The 19,257-nt window shown below is 36.0% G+C and overlaps 1 protein-coding gene across 7 annotated transcripts in view; it reads left to right on the forward strand.

Moving 5' to 3' along the window:
- The window catches only part of Nav3 (neuron navigator 3), an 838,810-nt gene that overhangs the window by 636,928 nt on the left and 182,625 nt on the right, over window positions 1-19,257 (forward strand). For all 7 annotated transcript variants that reach the window (XM_008852044.2, XM_029555554.1, XM_029555556.1 and 4 more), the window contains one exon: window positions 15,117-15,232. In XM_008852044.2, the coding sequence (XP_008850266.1) occupies window positions 15,117-15,232 (116 nt within the window). The remainder of the gene's footprint in view (window positions 1-15,116; window positions 15,233-19,257) is intronic.

Here is a 19,257-nt window from a genome sequence, read left to right on the forward strand (position 1 = left end):
TTATTCATTCTACATTTGATTCTACTTTGTATACATTCAACACATAATTATATATTATGTCTGAAAATATGAAACCCACTACACAGTTACAAAAGTAGCCTATCTTTCCTGCACTGTGATTTCCCTTAATCACTTAGAGATCTGTCAGTTACTACCGTGAGTCTAATTTTATTCTTTGCCTGCTTGATAAAGAGCTGACCAAGGGACAAATAATGTCTGCTTTGTTCCATCCTTTTGACAGGTTGTCAGATTTAAAATAGGAAAGAAATTTTATGAATAAGAAGCAAGAGTTGCTATAATTAACACAGAGTCAAGATTGTAGAATATAAATATTTATTAGATTTATTGAATGTATGGCTTTTGAAAATAAAGCAAGTAATTTTAATGGATTGCTTTTCCTTTGGAGGAAACTGAAGGTTTTTCTCTGAGGTATTACGCACTCATCAAAGCAAAATTATAATTGCTATATTTGGTCTCTTGGGGCTTGAGGAACCTCCAGTAAGTCTTGTTATTCTGACTCCAGTAACAGGTCATTTAAAGTCTTTGTGTCTGAATCAGGGGAGTCTTGTGTTTCTGATTCCAAAATCCCTTTCCAATGAATAAAAAAATAAGATGCCAAAATCAAACTGAATCACGTTTCAGTAATAGAGAAATGGCACAAAGTTTTAAATATATCACACTCAGCACATCTAGGATTTTCAAATGTATTCTGCCAAAACATCAATCATTTTTAAAATTCACAAATGAATCTCAAAGGAAAGTAAACATCTAGGCCAACCAATCTGACCAAGTTCTCTCTCCAAGTGGCAACAAACTTATCTTGCTTGTATATTGGGATTAAATATCTAGAAAATACAAATTCAATGGTTTCCCCTAGAAAATACAATATTTTTGATTTCACAAAAAATCTTCATGAACATCCCAGATAAGTCTGCATTGCTGTTGAATTTATCTGCATGAGACAGAACTCTTCAATCATCATTCTCCAAAAAATTTAATGCATGAAATCATAAAAGTTTTATATGTACGTGATGGTTCTGTGTATCAAATGATTAAATATAGTTAATTAATATATGCCTTGCTTCACATAATTATCATTTTGGCAGGACCACACTTCATTCTCACTCAGCATTTTGAATACAATCTATTATTATTAACTGTTGTCACCATCTTGAACTAACCCTTAGGTCTCTTAACCTGATTCTCCTATCTAAAAGAAATTTTGCATCTCTGAATAATAAATCCCAAACCCATCCTCCAAACAATACACACTCTTGATAACCAATATCCAATCTACTCTCTAATTATGTAAGATCCCAAGTAGAGGAGAATGTGTTCTTTTCCTTTCTGAACCTGGCTCACTTTACTTATCACTATGTCTTCTGGGTACATTTTTGTCTCAAATAACATATGTTCTCTTCTGTGATTGAATAATACTCCATTGTGTTTGAGAACCACGTTGAAAAATGAAGCTTTTGCAATTAAAGAGGGGAAGGAGCAAAGCTTAAAAAGTGTTACTTGGGGATCTACTATGACATCTTGACGAATTCTTCATCTACATTGAACTTTTTATTTCTCTCTTTGAAATGAATTTTAAGAAACTGAGGTGATATAGCTAAATAGTTAAATGTAGAGGCAGTGGGGTCTGTCTTGCTTTGCATTGTTCAGAAACAGTCTTGAGTGTTTAAGACCATGGCTCTTAAGCCACATTGCTTACCACCAGTGATTAGACATGTGGCCTAGGTGACATACTTAAGGATTCTGAACTTCAGTGTTCCAGTATAAAATGGAGATCCAATAATAGAAGCTACTTTATAGGACTGTTTTCACAATTGATTTGGTATTTATACTATGCTAATACCATCTGTCATATTTAAAATAACCTTCCCCAAACTTGAGTTTCTAATTGTATGAATGGTGATTGGTAAAAAGAATTGTTCTAAAAGAGTTAAAAAATAATTCCATGTAAATGAATGACATTAATGGCATTATTATTCATACTATTATCAGTAATATAATAGTTAAATTAAACTAATAAAAGCACTTTACATAATAGTCTTCATTGGAGGAAATCACAAAGCTTCCCCAAAACAATTTTATAAATGATAGTGTTAAATCCTCTAAAGGCAGAGTGGTTAATGTTCACACTTTCTAAGTGTCAATAAGAGATTTTCATGCTCTGGACTCGTGGGGTTTGGAGTGTGGAGCCCCATTATCCTTCCTCATTCTCATATTCCTACTGCATGTAAGAATCCTTGAAAACTTCATGGCCTACTTTTTAGAAGTTGTTAATCATTTGATAAGTTAATACTAATGATTTATGATTGTAAAATGACAGTATTATTTGTTAAGTTCTTACTTAATGTAAGTCTCTATGATACATGATGTGTGTTCATTTCCTCACTTAAACTTTGTCACAGATCTGTGAGGAAATGATATTATCATTATTTTTCAAAAATTCAGAAGTGGAGATTTAGAGTCAGAATAGCAAGAATCTCAGAAAATCATAAAGCATGTAGGAATTTGCCTGATACCAAATCTAACTGTTCAAATGTTCTGTTCAGTGTGCCTATGACATGTTTGTCACGTGTTTCTGCTTGAATAAAAAGAAGTGGTATCATTTCCAGGATAATTCTGACTCAGAAAATGTTAGTAATATCTTTGCAAAAAGTTCTGTCAGAACTGTAAATTCCAGCACTTGAAAAGTGGAAAAGAAAGATTACAAATTCATAACCAGCATGGGATCTGTAGGAAGAATCTTTCTCAAAACAGAAATTTAGATATGAAATGGTTAATTGCTATTAACTGGTATAAATGTGGATTTTGTGTATGAACATACATTTATACAACATTTAAGATAATTGTGTTACCCATAGATAATGAGAAGTGTAGTGAGATGAGGATGATTTATTTTCCTTTCCTCGGCCCAATGTAGGTCATACTTGGTTAATAATCATTCCTATTGGGACTCTTGTAACAAAATATATATTCAGAGTCCTGGAAATACGTTAGATTCTGGCAGTTAAGAGATTTCATGCAGTCTAACTCCTAGTCCAGTACAACATATTTTATGTAATTTTTTGTGACTTTATTGTCTCTACAAAACGATGAATATTTTAGTTCTATTAAAGAGAGGATATTAAAAGGAATATAAGGACTTCTCAATAGTTATAATTACTTGAAATTGAAGTACTCTGTTTCTATGTGTTAAGGTGTCCACAGAGAAATGTAGGAAATGGTAAAATTATCATATCTATGTTAGACAAAAAGAATTCACAATATATTTTCATTTCATTTACCTGTCCATCACTCTGCACATGAATTGCAATGGGATACAAAAGTTGGGGATGTGATAAAATTATAATGAAATATGTGAAATCATTGCTGATGTAAAAGTGTATACAACATAGAGAATTAATATAGGATAAAGAAATTTTTAAAAATTCTTTCAAGAGACTGCTGCCAATTAATGTCTCATAGAGAGGATAGAGTAAGACATGAGACTGAAAGGACAAATTCTAATTTGTCAGTGATAAGGGATAACTCTGGACGGCCATCTAAATCTGTTACTCAGCAACTTTTATAATCCAGGCTGCATGGAAGAAAATGACAAGCAATGAAGTGCCAGACAAATTCTGGTAGATAAAGCAGCTACAGAGCTTAGCATTTAGGATTTATGACCATGAGGTTGGAAGACTAAAGAAAAAAAATGGTTTAAAATGGAATATTTTGTTCTTCCAATCACTCCTCCTCCATGTTTCCAGCTTTCAGATAGCTTTACCAATTCTTCTTTCAAAACACAATCCCAGTCAGGCATGTCTTCACATTTCCACCCACCACATCTCACCTCATTTTCAATGAGTCTCTCAACTCTTACTTCAGGGTCCTTTGCAGTAACATTCTTCACACAGCAGGCACATTGGCTTCCTAAAAATGTAAGACATATACAGACACCCCTGGTTTATGACTGCTTAGCTCAAATTTTTTCAGCTTTATGTTGTGAAAGTGATACGCATTCAGTAGAAAACTGTTCAAATTTTGACCTTTCTTGAGCTAGGGATATACAGTAGGATTCTCTCTGTACAGGGCATGGTAGCAAGTTGCACCTCCCAGTTAGGTCTGTGATCACCCAGGTGGGCATCCAACAATATACAACGTACCTTTATCCATGCTATAATCTCCACTAAGATAACTGTATTAAATGCATTTTTGATCTGGAGCTTTTTAAGTTAAGGGGAATCTGTATGCCATCCCAGTGTGTAATAATCTACCAGATTTCTCTTATACTTAAAAATAAAGGTCAAACTCTACTCTAACCTACAAGACACTGTATTATCTGTTCTTCCTGCTATCCCCTAAGCACATTCATATCCCTTTTCCCTAGCACGTGGGAACCATCCATCATTCTGCAATGTAAACCATTTCATCCTGCTCCAGAGCCTTAATAAATGTTCTCTCTTCCTACAGTGACTGTTTTCCAGATAGACACAAGCCATAACTTGTCTCAGCTTATAGGTTATATCTTCACAAGGCCATTTCAGCCATGTGCCTGAGAATATCCGCTATGTTCCAACTGGTATTGGTTTCTCACAATCCCCTTATTATTTGTTACTCTCTGCTATTTTCTAGTTTATACAATTAACTGGTATTGTTTTAGCTGCCTGCCTCTGTAATATTAAGGTCACAAGGAACAAAATTTTGATCCATCAAAATTCATAATTTAACTTTTCTACTTTTTAAATCATATTTTTATTGTTTCCTTGAGAATTGCATACAATGCACTTTTTATCGAATTTTTGTAATTTTCATACAATATAGTTTGATAGTGTTTTGATCCCCTCACCTATCCACACCTCCTCCCACTGCCCCCCATCCAATTTAATGTACTTATATATATTTGTATACATACATATATATGTATAACATGGCCTATAGAGTTTGGGATTTGTGTCTCCAATATACTACAGTGTAGGCCCATCCACTTGGCCTACCAAGAGTCCATCCCTGTAAGACACTGCCTTTCCTATTCTGAGCAGCCATCAATTTCCAAAAGTTCCTTCGGTCGGGTTAGGATTTCCTACCTATTTCCACATTTCTAGGCTGGGATTTTGCTGACTTCAGCTTACGTGGGATTTGTGCATGCTGTCACCTTTGCTGTGAGTTCATATGAGTAACTCACCAGCTTTCTGAAAGACTGTTTCCTTGTGATCATCCACCTCCTCAGCTCTTTGAATATTTTGATAGTATTCAAACACCCCTGTCTCTTCTCAAATCCATGCCCACCTCTCTACCCTTCCTCATTTCACATCCTCCATTATTTTTTAGCCTATGCAGTCTAATTTATTTTCCCTAAATGCTCTTGGGTGCAGCTCCATCTCCTGGAGCCTAGCAACTTGTCCAGCATCATACCCTTAAATAAAACTAACTTGCCTTCTCCTAGCTGTTATCAGTTTTCAATAGTTCCACAGAGAGGACTGGGGCTTCATGCCCTCCATACTGTTTTTGTGTCTGCCTTGGGCTTCTGCAGGTCTTGTCATGTTGTCACAAGTGCTGTGGGTTCATATGTGTAACTACTCCATTTTGTCAGAAAAACATAGTTGTTTGTATTCATCCACCATATCTGGATCTTGTACTCTTTCCACCCCATCCACCCCATCTTCCACAATGAGCTGAGCCTAGTTGAGATAGAGTATGATATAGGTGTCCTATTTAGGGCAGAACACTCCATAGTGTCTTATTTTCTACATGTTGACCAATTGTGAATCTCTATTAATAGTCATCTGCTGCAAAAAGTTTTACTGGTGAGAGTTGAGAGCTACACTAATATATAGGTATAACAATAAGTTGTTAGGAGTCAGTTTAATACTGTCCATTTAGCATGATAATAGTAGTAGATTCTTCCCCTATCATCTATGACCTGTCTAGCCACAGGTTTTTGACCTTGATAACAGTGCCATGTATGGGATCTATCTTGTGAATCAGGCTTTAAATCCAATCAGAAAGTGACTGACTATTCCCATAACATTTGCCATACTGTTGCACTAGTGGGTGTATCTCGCCAGGCCAGTCATTCTTGTTGCTTGCAGAGTTCACGTCGGGTTAAGGTTGATGATGGCTCTTCTCCTCTGGTAGCATACATAGCGCCTTCCAGTACTATGAAAGCTAGGCAGTAGAGCTGAATAAAATTACATTGTGCATATGTACCAAATGTAATTATTCATTCATTAATTGATGAACATCTAGGCTGCCTCCATTTCCTATTTTGAATATGAATCAATGAATATGAAGTATAGCAAGTATCTCTGAGTGGGATATAAAGTCTTTGGGATATAGACCAAGAAGCAATAAAACTGGGTCATATGACAGTTTATATATTTTTTAAATTTCCTTTTTTTAAATGTTGTATTTATTATTTTTATTTTATATGTATGAGTGTATTGTTGAATGTATGTGAGTGCACCCGTGTCGTGCAATGCTGTGGAGGTCAGAAGAGAGCTTCAGATTCCCCTGGAACTGGAGTTAAGGATGGTTCGTAGCCTCCATGTGGGTGCTGGGAATCGAGCACAGGTCCTCTGTAAGAGCAGTCAGTGCTCTTAACCACTGAGCCATCTCTCCAGCCCTGACAGTTATATTTTTAGCTTTTTGAGAAATCTCCACCCTGATTTCTGCAGTTGCCACACCAATTTGTACTCTTACTAGCAGTCAAAAAGTGTTCTCTTTTCCTCACAACCTTGCCAGCGTTTGTTGTTAGTTTACTTGATAATAACTATTCTGAGTAATGTGAGATGAAATCTCAAAGTACTTTTAATTTGCATTTCCCTGATGATTAACGATGTTGAACACTTAGAAATACTTATTAACCTTTTGTATTTCTTCATTTGAGAACTCTGTTCATTTCCATAGCCTGCTCTTATTTTTTTAATGTTGTATTTATATTTTTATTTAATGTGTACGAGTGTATTGCCTGCATGTAGGTATGTGCACACATGTCGTGCAATGCCAGTGGAGGTCAGAAGAGGGTGTCGGATCCCCTGGAATTGGAGTTTCTTTTGGTTGTTAGCCAACATGTAGGTGTTGGGACTTGAACCCAGGTCCTCTGCAAGAGCAGTCAGTCCTCTTAACCGCCAAGCCATCTCTCCAGCCCCCATAGCCTGCTTTTAATTGGACTGTTTATTTTCTTAATGTTTAGGATGTTTCTTGAGTACTTTATATGTTCTATTCATCTTCAGTTCAATGTAGAGTGGCAAAGATTTTCTCCAGTTCTGGAAGGACATGAGAGATGGTGGTGTGGGTGAAAATAACCAAAATGCATTATATGCATGTATTGAATTGTCAAAGATTAAAGTAAATAAATGCAGGAAGCATCAAAGATGGGGGAAAATCACATATCTCATATTTAATTTATCTTCTATTGTTCCCCTGTGTAGCAAGCAAGAGATAAAATGAAAGTGTACCATATGACTCAGCAAGAAGTATAAATCCAGACACTAACCAGATATGGTATATTAAGATCTTAAGAAAGAGGAATCTTTCTTTTAGCTTTTGTAAGCAGGGAAAGTAAGATATAAGCTAGAGTCAGAAAGATAAGTAAGATTTGCACATTGTCTGCATTTCATTACTGGGTGTTGTCCTTAATTTTCCTGTTGCTGTGATAACATATCCTGACAAAAGCAACTTAAGGGAGAGAAGGTTTATTTTGACTCACAGTTCAAGGTTTCAGACTGTCATGGTACATAGTCCCAGCAGCAAGAGCTTGAGGCAGCTGGTTACGTTGGATCCACAGTCAAAGAACATAGAGCAATGAATGCTTGTGGTCAACTCATTTGCTCCTTTTTATACAGTCTAGAATTCTAGGCCAAGCAATTGGAGCCACTCACATTGGGCAGGTCTTCCCACCTCCATTAACCTAATCAAGATAACCCTCCACAGGCATGTCCAGAGGTCCATCTTCCATGTGATTCTAGCTCCCATCATGTTGACAATTGAGATTAACCATTACTTTATTCCATTCTTTGTCAATTTGATAATAAAATACATCACCTTAAATTATAACTTCCCAACCCTTGTCCCCAGCATCATGTTCATCTCATAACACAAATTACAATGCATAAATAAAAAATAAACTATACATAGTCTATAACAACTCCAACATTTTAAAATCCAAAGTCAATAACTTGAATAGGGGTGTGCGTGTGTGTGTGTGCACGCGCGTGCACACGCTTGGATATGGTAATATGTGCATGCACATGAGCCCATGCATGTGAAAGTTGATCAGGAAAGTGTCTTGTCTTCTAAGTATATAGTTGGAGGATGAATGAGATTAAATGTCTATCAAGGACTAGCTTGCTGACTTTCAGAGGTAAAACTCATGCAGCTACCATCACAGATTATACTGCAGTTGTGGGTTTATGTGAACTGGGCATAATTGGTCATCAGCACAAACAAAAGTTTATTGAATTCTTGCCTTGCAAGCTTATATTTTTGCTAGAGTTGATAGACTTATGTGCATTGAAAGTAGTTAAATTCCCTCTCACTGCAGTATTTTCCAGATGGAATACAAAGGCGCTGCTAGGAGAGGGGCTGCTGTGCAGAATGTGGCTGTATGCTGGAATTCTCTGAGCATAAGGCAGTATAGAAAGTGTTCTTATACTTGTCTTCTGAGGTTTTCTTTTATATATTTAGGAAAAAATGTAAATTTGCGGGACTTTTTTCAAGAATTGCCAACATCTAGTTCATATATACCACACTTGGAACACTTTGAAACATTATATAATGGTATTAACTATACCCCAAATTCCACTTTTAGTAATTTAGAATTAATGTTGTGCTCAATTCTTATAATTCCCTAATAGCCCTCCATCTGGAGCAGTTCTTCAGTCTTTCTTTAACTCTTATGACATTCAGATTCTCAAGTCCAGACACTTTACATGATGTTTTTGAATTTGGAGTTGTCTGATATTTTTTCATGATTAAATACACATATCTGTCTGCAACATCAGGTAAATAATGCTTTCTTCCCATTTCATACTTTAGGGTACTATATGACATGACTATTAATTTATCCTATTGTGGTATAAAATTTAGTGCCTCATTAAGATGTTTCCCATAGCTTTTTTAATTTTAAAATTAAACTCATTTATATTTAATGAACAGTTTTGGAGGAAGATGTTTGACCCTGTGTGTAAAAATTATATTCCTTGATCTGCATTCACTTTAGCATCCATTAAGATTTCTTGCCTGAGTTAAAATTTTATTCTAATGGATGATAAATTATTTTATGATTCTGTTATTCTTTTTGCATTTCCTTCTTGGCATTGTTCTTTATTAATGTGGTATCTGGAGGCTGGAGAGATGACTCAGCAGTTAAGAGCCCTGGCTGCTCTTTCAGAGGTCCCATATTTGATTCCCAGTACTCACATGGTGTCTAACAATCATCTGTAATTCCAATTCCAAAGGACACAACACCCTCTTCTGACCTCCATGAGTATTGCATGACACGGGTGCACTTACATACATGCAGGCAATATATTCATACACATAAAATCAAATAATAAATAAATATTTTTAAAAGAGTGTGGAATCTGGAGTCTGGAGAGATGGCTTAGTGGTTAATAGTACAACTGTGCTTGCAGTTACAAAGGACTGGACTTCAATTCCCAGCATCCGAGTCAGGCAATTCACAACTGCCCCTAGCTCCAGGGGAATCACATGCCTCTACCCTCTGTGAGCACTTGCATCATGTGCATATACCCTCACAGAAACACGCACACAGTTATAAATTAAAAAATAAAATCATAACACTTTGTTTTGTTGTAAATTATGTATGTGCATCTGTGTATGGGATTGCAGGTGCCCATGATTGTGAGCTTCTCTTTGTGGGTACTGGAACGAAACACATGTGCTCTGCAAGAGTAGGGTGTGCTGATCCATCTCTGCAGACAAAATAAAATCTTTAAAGGTAAATGTTCTCCCTGTTATATGTCTGAATTGAAAGGACTAATAGAGTCTTATTTTATTCCATGGGTTATAATTTATTGATATCATAATTAATTATATTGTCTAGAGTATCCCTAACTAGGCTACTGGGAGATCCTTCAAGCTATTTTCTGTGCCCTTTTCACAACCTAACCACTTTTTGAAAATCTCTTTCTTTGTGGCCCAGTGTGTTTTTGACTCATCCTGTATGTTCCCTAAATTGACTTCATCTGTAATTTAATGGGCCTTGATTTGTTTTGATGGAGAGCGATTATTCAAATTTTGTTATTGTTTCTCGGTTTTCTAAGTGTTAAAACTAAGCCATATGTGTGTGAGTGTATATACACTGTACACATTTCCATCATTAATTATATTTTTAAATTTAGGTCAATATGCATATAGTCATCTAATTTCTAATTTGCTAGTACTTAGGATGTATTACCAAGTTCCTTAAATGGACAGTAAGTAAAGAATAACATTTAGAATAGATCAGTTAATGTTGTTCTGTTCAGTATTGTCTGCTACTAACAGTGACTGGAGTGTCTGTTAGCTAGGAGAACCTCAAATACAATAGTCAAGTGTATTGAAAGACTCAAGTCCAAATGCTCTGTACTCAACTGTCCAGAGGTATTTGAATGCATTAATTGTGAGAGTAGTGGTTAATATTTCAACATCTACAACCTAGTTCATGCATCAATTAATTCTTGTCTGGGACCAATGATCAGATGGCTAAAAGTTTTAATTTCTTTACCTTTAGCACCTACCTTACAGGATTGGATTAAGTTCCAGTGTTATTGCATAGATATTACACCAGGCACACACCTGGTATAGAGTAAGCACATTAAAAATGGAGAATTTGCTCTATGCTTATAATTTGTGAGATTTAGTTTCTAATTTCTACAAGTTTTAGTAACATCTTGTGGGGCTGGCTGAATAGACCTTTACATATATTAAGCAGTGTTTTTCCAAGCTACATACCAACTTTTCAATAGGTAAATATAGCGTGATGGCCATGTTGCAGAGCCATAGTAAGTCTGTCCAGGCCAGCTCTCATAATTATTTTTAAGGAGCACCATTGTCCTCATTTTCATTTTCCAGCCAATATGAAGGAGATGTCAGTTTGTGTGGGAACAATGAACTATGCCCTTGCAGTGTTCACTCTGTCAAAATATACCTGTTGATTTTGAAGTCTTTATAAATTGTTTCATGATATGAGTCAGTTATTTCTATTCTGTTAGCATATAATAGTTAAAAGAATAGAGGTCATTTGGGGATTGGCCAGAATTTTAACTACTTCTTTGATTATTTGTAGAAAAGATAAATCTTTACCAAATGGCATTAATTGTATCTCTGTTGATCAGAGTCAAAATCTAATTATGTTTTATTGAGCTATGCATAGAAATAATAGATAAATTATAGACTTGTAAAATACAAAGAATAGAGTTTCTGGTCCCATTCATTTGTAAACATAAAACAAGAAGGATTTCTAAGTTTTCTTCATAATGATTTGAAGCTTAGCTTCTTATGTTATTTTTCAACAATTTAATCTGTTGCCTTACAGATGAATTGTTAATGTAAATAACTTACATAGAGTGCCATGGGAAGTACACTTAAGAACTTGAAAATAAATGAGATCATCTTGTGACTTAAACTAACAAAAAACAGCAAAGAATAAACAAGTCAGAAATATGCACTGTCACACTAAGAAAATAAAGGCTTCCAGTTTAGTGCTTAACAGTTAAAATGTGAATATAGATTATAAAAGAACATCTCAAATAAGGTGCTTAGCCAGTGAGGCTGAGAACAGTCTCATACAGTCAGAAAAGTAGCCACAAATCAGCTCAGGAATGCTTTTGAAGACAGAGAAAAATAAGTAGAGAAAAATCACTACTCCCAAAAGGACATTTTGAATAGTCTCTTGCTTCATATATATTTTCATATATAGAGAGAGAACCTGTGAATTGTCTAACGTGGATCACAAGTATTCTGGCTCCCATGACAGCTGCTGGTCTTGGTCTAATAAGAGCCAATTAGCGATGGGCTTTAGACAGTCATCTCAGAAAACAGTTTAATGTGACTCAGCTTCTGGGATATCAGTCTACAAATAATGAACCTATGGGATTCTCAGCCAATCCTTGGTCAGAGGCAGCTTGTCAAAGAGGGCTAATCTTTGTGCTACTACTTGGCCATCAATCAGGCAACTTTCCTTAGGGGCTCCAACCTAACCTCATACTCACTGTTTACATTTATTTAAATACATGTTCAACATGTAGTAAGAACCCTTAACAAACTTCAGAGGACTTTGCATTGTTATTCAGACAAAAAGAAGGATAAAGGTGCTGTCAGGAAAATATACTAGTTCACAAGAAAGGAACCATGACTAGATATGGGGGACTCTAGAGACAGGGCAGTGGGACAATCAGTAGATAGTGGATATGGGGGACCCCAGGAGGTAAAAGGATTGAAATAGACAGCAAGAGAGGCATAGGTATTCCTTCACTTAATGTTGACTATAAACAACATGGCCCAGAAGACTACTTCTCTGAAACTTTGGTCATAGTAATGGTTAAATTCACAATTATTAAGCAAGGTTGATATTTTTGGTTTTTTTACATATGGTTAAACTGAAGTTCAGGGATGCTAAGTAACTTGCCAATATGACTTGAGTTAATAATAATCATAACCTCAAATTTTATGCCCCAATGAATGTGTATGCCATGGTCTTAATTTCCTTCCTTGTGTTTTAACCACAAGTAATGCTGATTTACTATTACTGTGGATATGAATTTTTCATTCATTCATCAAATATTTGTTGAATGGAACCAGAATACTAGACAGAAGACTAGACATTAGTTTATAATTGTAATGTTAAACATGGAGAACAGACTATAATTTGGGCGATAATAACTAATCAGTAATTACACTGATTTCATATTGCGGGTGTCTGAAGTAATTAAAAAAAAGATCACTAAGATCAAAGACCACTAAGTACTTACAAATGGGTATTTCACATGATTGGTGAAACTATAGAGGATTTTTTATAGAGTCGAGTCCTTGAGCTCAGACTTGAAAGGAAAAACTACACAGGATAAAGTAGGAAGGAAAACAATCAAGTGCAAATATTTTGTTGAGACAGAAAGCTCTGAGAATTGGGTAGAAAATCCTTGTGGCCATAGAGGAAGGTATAACAGGGAGATTTATTCAAGAGGATGCGAGGAAGTAGATAGGGACCAGGCCACTCAGTGCTCAGTCAGGCCCTGTAGAATCCACAGGAGTTGCCACCAAGGACTTTTTGAAAAAAAGGGATAGATTTGCTGAGCAAAAATTGTGAGTTGAATTCTGTACATGTGCAGGCTGCTTCTCCGTATTCTGGATTTCCCTCTTCTTACCTTCAGAAAATCACTAAACGTTGCCGTTGTAGGTCATACAAAGGCTATTCAGAGGGCCAAACTTGAGAAAGTTCCTCAAAGACATAGCCTATGATTCTTATGGTTTGCCTTGGTCTTAGTTATATTCACTAATCAATCATGATCTGTCCACACGTGGCTTCTAAAATTCATCCCAGTACTTTCATCTAAATCTCCAATGGATATATAATGCCCATTAATGTATATTTCTTCTTGGTTGTCAGAAAAATCCTGCTTTTTGCATGGATGTTGTGGATCCAAACACAGGTCGTGCTTGTGTGGCAAACACTTTACTGACTGACCCATCTCCCCAGCCTTTCTTTACCTCTTCTCTCCTTCCCTCTTCTTTCCCTGTCCTCCCACCCCATCCTCCTCCTCTCCCCCACCCCCCCTCCTCCTCCTCTTATTCCTGTTCCTCTCTCTACTCCCTGTCTCTGACAAGATCTCACTGTGTCTGTCTCCTTTAGAGTCTTGATGCTCCCGTTTCTACCTCCAAAGTGCTGGGATTACACGCCCTACCCTCTGGTGCTTGGCAAATTGGATGTGGTGGAGCCAAACACAGGTCGTGCTTGTGTGGCAAACACTTTACTGACTGACCCATCTCCCCAGCCTTTCTTTACCTCTTCTCTCCTTCCCTCTTCTTTCCCTGTCCTCCCACCCCATCCTCCTCCTCTCCCCCACCCCCCCTCCTCCTCCTCTTATTCCTGTTCCTCTCTCTACTCCCTGTCTCTGACAAGATCTCACTGTGTCTGTCTCCTTTAGAGTCTTGATGCTCCCGTTTCTACCTCCAAAGTGCTGGGATTACACGCCCTACCCTCTGGTGCTTGGCAAATATCAACTAGTTCTTGTATCAATGATTACATTTTATTTTCCTCAAAACCAGGATTTTAGAATAAAAGTAATAGATAATTAAAAGAAACTAAAATCATACTAAATATATCTTCTACAAAAACTATTTCTACAGATATTAGTATCATAGGAGATAGTCATAGATTTTTGCCTGGTTCAGACTCAGTACTGGCAATGGAACGTCAAGACAAATTCCGTACCTACAAAGAACACTGTCCAGCTGTGTCGGTGCTGAGCCTGCATGCCTCCTTCTGTGTCTTAGGAGTTCAGGCTGTGAATTTTCCAAAGATATGGGTTTGGATCAAGTATGTGTACATTTTTGAAGCCGAAAGTAGAAGGTCTCTTGAATGTTTACCTAGGTATATAGGAAAGAAAATGCAAAAAATAAGATTGGAATATCAAAAATGCTATCCATCTCATTAGAAAAACTTTTACTTGTTAATTATGTACAAAATGTACATTATTTACATATATAAAATATAACACATAACATGAAAGATCAGTGAAAGTTCTAGTTGTGATTTCAATGCTTTAGTAAACAACTTGGCCAGATATTCTCTAACACAACTATACCGTTGTCTCTGCAAGCATTTTGCTCCCATTGCCAATGTTAAATAAAGTAGCTACAAGCATTTTAATTTTGAAAAATTCAAGAGCTTTAGTTTTACCTCACTCTTAATTCAATACCTCATTCTTACTTGGGTGGTATATAAAAAAATAAATACCAAAATCCTCATACAGATAGACATCCCTAGAACACTCCGGTCACAAGAAAAGATTTAAAATTGCAATAAACTGATTTCTTCCTGTGCTAAGAACTTCTACACTGATGAGTCATTAATGACCACACTGGCTGTTTGTTTCTGTCTCCTTGGTTAATTTCAGAGCACATTCAGAAAATGAAGGAACCTCTTTACCAACTGCTGACTCTTGTACCAGCCCAACAAAGATGGACTCATCCTATAGTAAGACTGCTAAGCAGTGCCTGGAAGAGATATCTGGTAAGTGATCTTTCAGACTAACAGGAAGGTCAAACCTCAGAATGTTGTCATCTCCCTGAATTTTTTTGTTAAATTATATTTACTCTATAATTTTGTAAAACTGGACTCTGTACATTTCATACTTTAGAATGTCTTAGATATTTGGCTGTTTTATCTAGGAGGATCTCTTTGTTGTCTTGAAAAGAGTGGCAGTACTTTCAGAAGCTGAAAGTGTAAGTCATTTTGCCTTCAGTTTAATATATCTAGAGAATACCTGGGGAACCTGCTATGGTTAATAAGGTTGCCCTTGAATATATATTGAGATTGAGGATGTATCAATGATTTTCAGTATAATTTTTATGGATGATTCAATCCTGTCCTGTCTTCAGTTCAGTGATATTTATAACATGTCTCCATTGTGTACATTAGAAAAAAAATCTACTTAGGGAAATGTTTCATTATACATATGTAGCTAGTATAAGGAAAATGATACTTTTCCCAGACACAGTTATCAGATCTTAAGTGTATAGAAAGGATTCTCAACCTGAGCCTCATACTATTCCTGGGATTCAGATAAGTCTGGGCTTATATGGAAAGTCTTTAATACTATTGTATAGTTATTATATAGAATATATTCATGTTCATTCATGGGGACCCAAGTAACTTCTTTGAAATTATATTATCACTATTGGGAGAGAGAATTTAAGAAGCTTTTACCTATTTCCAAATATAAGGATGCATGAAAGTAGAAGTAACTTTTTTTCAGTAAATCTCTGGTTTCGCTTTTGTATGTTCACAGCTAACTCCAAGGGGAAAAAACTTGATGAACAATTTAATTTTGAAAAATTCCTATATTAGTTCAAGGACTTAAAGTATAAGTACTGTTCTTAAACTCAAGAAAATGATCATATCACAAGTTGAGAAAAAAATCTTCTAAACTTATTAGTAATGCTTGCTCAAATCCACAAGCATTAAAAGTGCCTGACATACCTGTCTCCAAATGTTGACTATAATGACAGAACAACATCCCAAGGGTAAATTTTTGGCTTAAAATTAGAGATATCATTAGGTAATGGTTGTTTCAAATGCCAAATTCAACACAAGGCCAGTGTAGGGAAGGAGTAGGACTTGTGAAGATGCGGCAGTACAGATGGTGTTTATTATAGACTTTAGACATTGCAGCCAAGTGTCAGGATGATGCTGTGTCTCTGAATCATGAGCAGATACTTTATAAACATAACGGGATGTAAAGATGCAACACTGACCATATTTCATGTGTGTGAACACCTGCTTTATGCCTGTGAAGTACAAACATTCAAATATATAGATGCAAATGAATTTGATACATTTAAATTGTGAGTTTCACAAAGGAAGTCTCTTCTGAAATTATTTTACTAAGTAACTCTGATGGAATAAGTGATATATACTTAATTTTTTATAACTTCTTACACTATCTATATTGAATCATTTTTCATATTTCCAGTTAATTAATATATCCATTTAATGTTCTGAATGCTAGAATATTTGAAAATGAAACATAAACCAGACAGTAATATGATAATTTAATGGATTTAATAGGAGCAATAGTATTTTGTAGGAAGCCATGAATTCTTTATATGGAATCACCTATTTGAGGAAAGAATGGAAACACAAAACAGATGCTATAATGAGTCCTGTTTAATTATTTCATTCTTCGCACTATTTCTTTGAAATTTGCCTTCCTGGCTGAATCACTGTCATTCCCTCCATTATAAGCCTAGTCTTAATTTGTGATTATGTTAAGTGTTTGCATGGATTGCTCTTCCAATAATACCCTAGCCTCTTCCATTGCCCTTGTCTCATAATCCCTCCTGAGCTACTTATGCCCCTGGTCAGAATCTGGATCTGGGCATCATCAGGAAATACAACTTCATTATCATGAATCCTGTTCTTACTGCTTTCAGTATCCTATGTTTTCAATGCCCTTTCCTTTGTTTCCTGACTCTACTAAAGGTTCTGCTAGGATTTCTGGTTCATGGACCTGTGCGATTTTGCTGCATATGTCTTCTTCCTCCTGCCCCCCCCATCAATCAGCTAAGCTCCTATGATAACTGACGATAATTCTGCTCTTAAATGTATCCTTAATTGCCTTGTCCACTCCCACTTCATTGAAATAATGGATGTTATTATATTCACTTCTTTACCTATCCCACACCAACAATGAATGAATTCAAAATGTATATATGAGTTGAGTGACTCACCTTTTTTCATTAGTCTAAATTCCTGAGTATTCAATGACCCTAGTAATAGTAATGCCATCCTCTATTTGCTCAGGCCTGTAACTTTGGAATAATTTGTGACTTCGTCTTCTCTTTCACACCTGATTCCTAATTCATTGCAATATCTTATTGGCTCTGTGGATATTTTTTGCTGTCTGAATTCAGGAACAAGTAGGGTACTAGCACTTAATTGAAAGGACTAACCTTTTAGTGGTTTGAGTGTGACATATCTTCTGTAGATTCATCTGTTTTAACACTTATTCCCCAGCTGGTGGGAAAGTTTGGAACCTTTAGAAGGTGGAGTCTTGCTGGAGGAAGTGGATTATTGGGGACTGGACTCGAGTCTAATCCCATTCACTTTATGTTTACTCTTTCTGACTTCTGATGCTATGTGACCAAGTTCCCCAGCTCCTGCCATACCCACCCCACCTAATGGACTGTATTCCCTTGAACTGTGAACCAGAATAAACCCTTCCTTCCTTAAGTTGCTTCTGTCAAGTCTTTTGTCACAGCCATGATAAAAGTAAAGAGTATAGACCTGAAGGGAATAACCAAATATTAATTTTGATTATATCATCACTGAAAACTCAAAGAATATAAAGAATGAAAGGTTAGTCATTCTAAAGAAGTAATATAGTAATCTTTAAATACACTCTGGCGAGCTGAAACAGACAAAGGATTATAAAAGATAGAAGAAAAAAAGGATAAACTAATAGACTAACTGTAAAAAAAAAATAACCATGTCAGAAGTCTAAAGCCTGCATTATATTTCCTGTTTGTGATGCTTTCCTTCATCAGAGTCTTCCATCCTTTCTACTTACCTTATTTTGTCTATTAGCTTCTTTTTGAAAGTTGGGCACTTTCGCTAAATTTATCTGGACATTTGTAGCCCATTGATTTCCTATAACTTCGTGTTTCTGTGTTAAACCTATTGCTGAACACTTAGTGGCATGGTCCATAGGAATTAGCCTTGAATCTTACTGATATGGACTGTTGGAGTTAATTAGTCTTGACTCTGTAATATTGAACTTTTGTGAACTTTTGAAGGCTATATAGTTTTAGAAGTCTGAAAGTACAAAAATAAAATTTTAAATTATGTATAATGCCTTGGGGAGGGTTTAAGTGAATTTAGATATCTATCACTAAACTGCCTTTTCTCTTTGCCTTCCTTGATGTCCTGGTCGTTTTGTCTGACCAGTGTCTGCAATCAAACTGACCCTAGTTAAGCCCATGGAACAGCCCTTTCCTTGAATACCAAGAAAGTTTCAGAAATGGAATGTTGGTCCAATGTAGTTTAATCTTAGTAAATGAGACTCAATTTCATAATTTTTCCTGAAATTTTATGAAAGAAATGTTTTCTTAAAATTATCATTTCCTTTCCTCACTATATCTGAAGCTAACAAAAAAATCTAGTAGCTGTTTCTGGCGTGGTGGCACATGCCTTTAATCAGAACATTTCAGGGGGTCAGAGGCAGGCAGATGTCTGTGAGTACAAGGCCAGCCTGGTCTACATAGTGAGTTCCAGGCCAGCTGTGGCTACAGGGAGACCCTGTCTCAAAAATACCCCAAAAGAAAAACATCTAGTAGTTGCTTTCACTCTTAAATGAAGCAAGCAGAGAACAGATCCTAAAGAAATAGTGAATGACCCCAAAGTCACTGCCTAGAATATGTGAACTCCCGGGCGAGCCATGTCTAAGACTACTTTGTCCTTCCTTTTCTGAATTTATCTAATATGTCACCCAAGGACAGAGTAATCCTCCCCTTTTTTTGGTTAAAAAAAGTAAAATC

This window comes from Nannospalax galili, unplaced genomic scaffold (assembly GCF_000622305.1).
Source record: "Nannospalax galili isolate Female #2095 unplaced genomic scaffold, S.galili_v1.0 scaffold390, whole genome shotgun sequence".
Classification (NCBI taxonomy): domain Eukaryota; kingdom Metazoa; phylum Chordata; class Mammalia; order Rodentia; family Spalacidae; genus Nannospalax; species Nannospalax galili.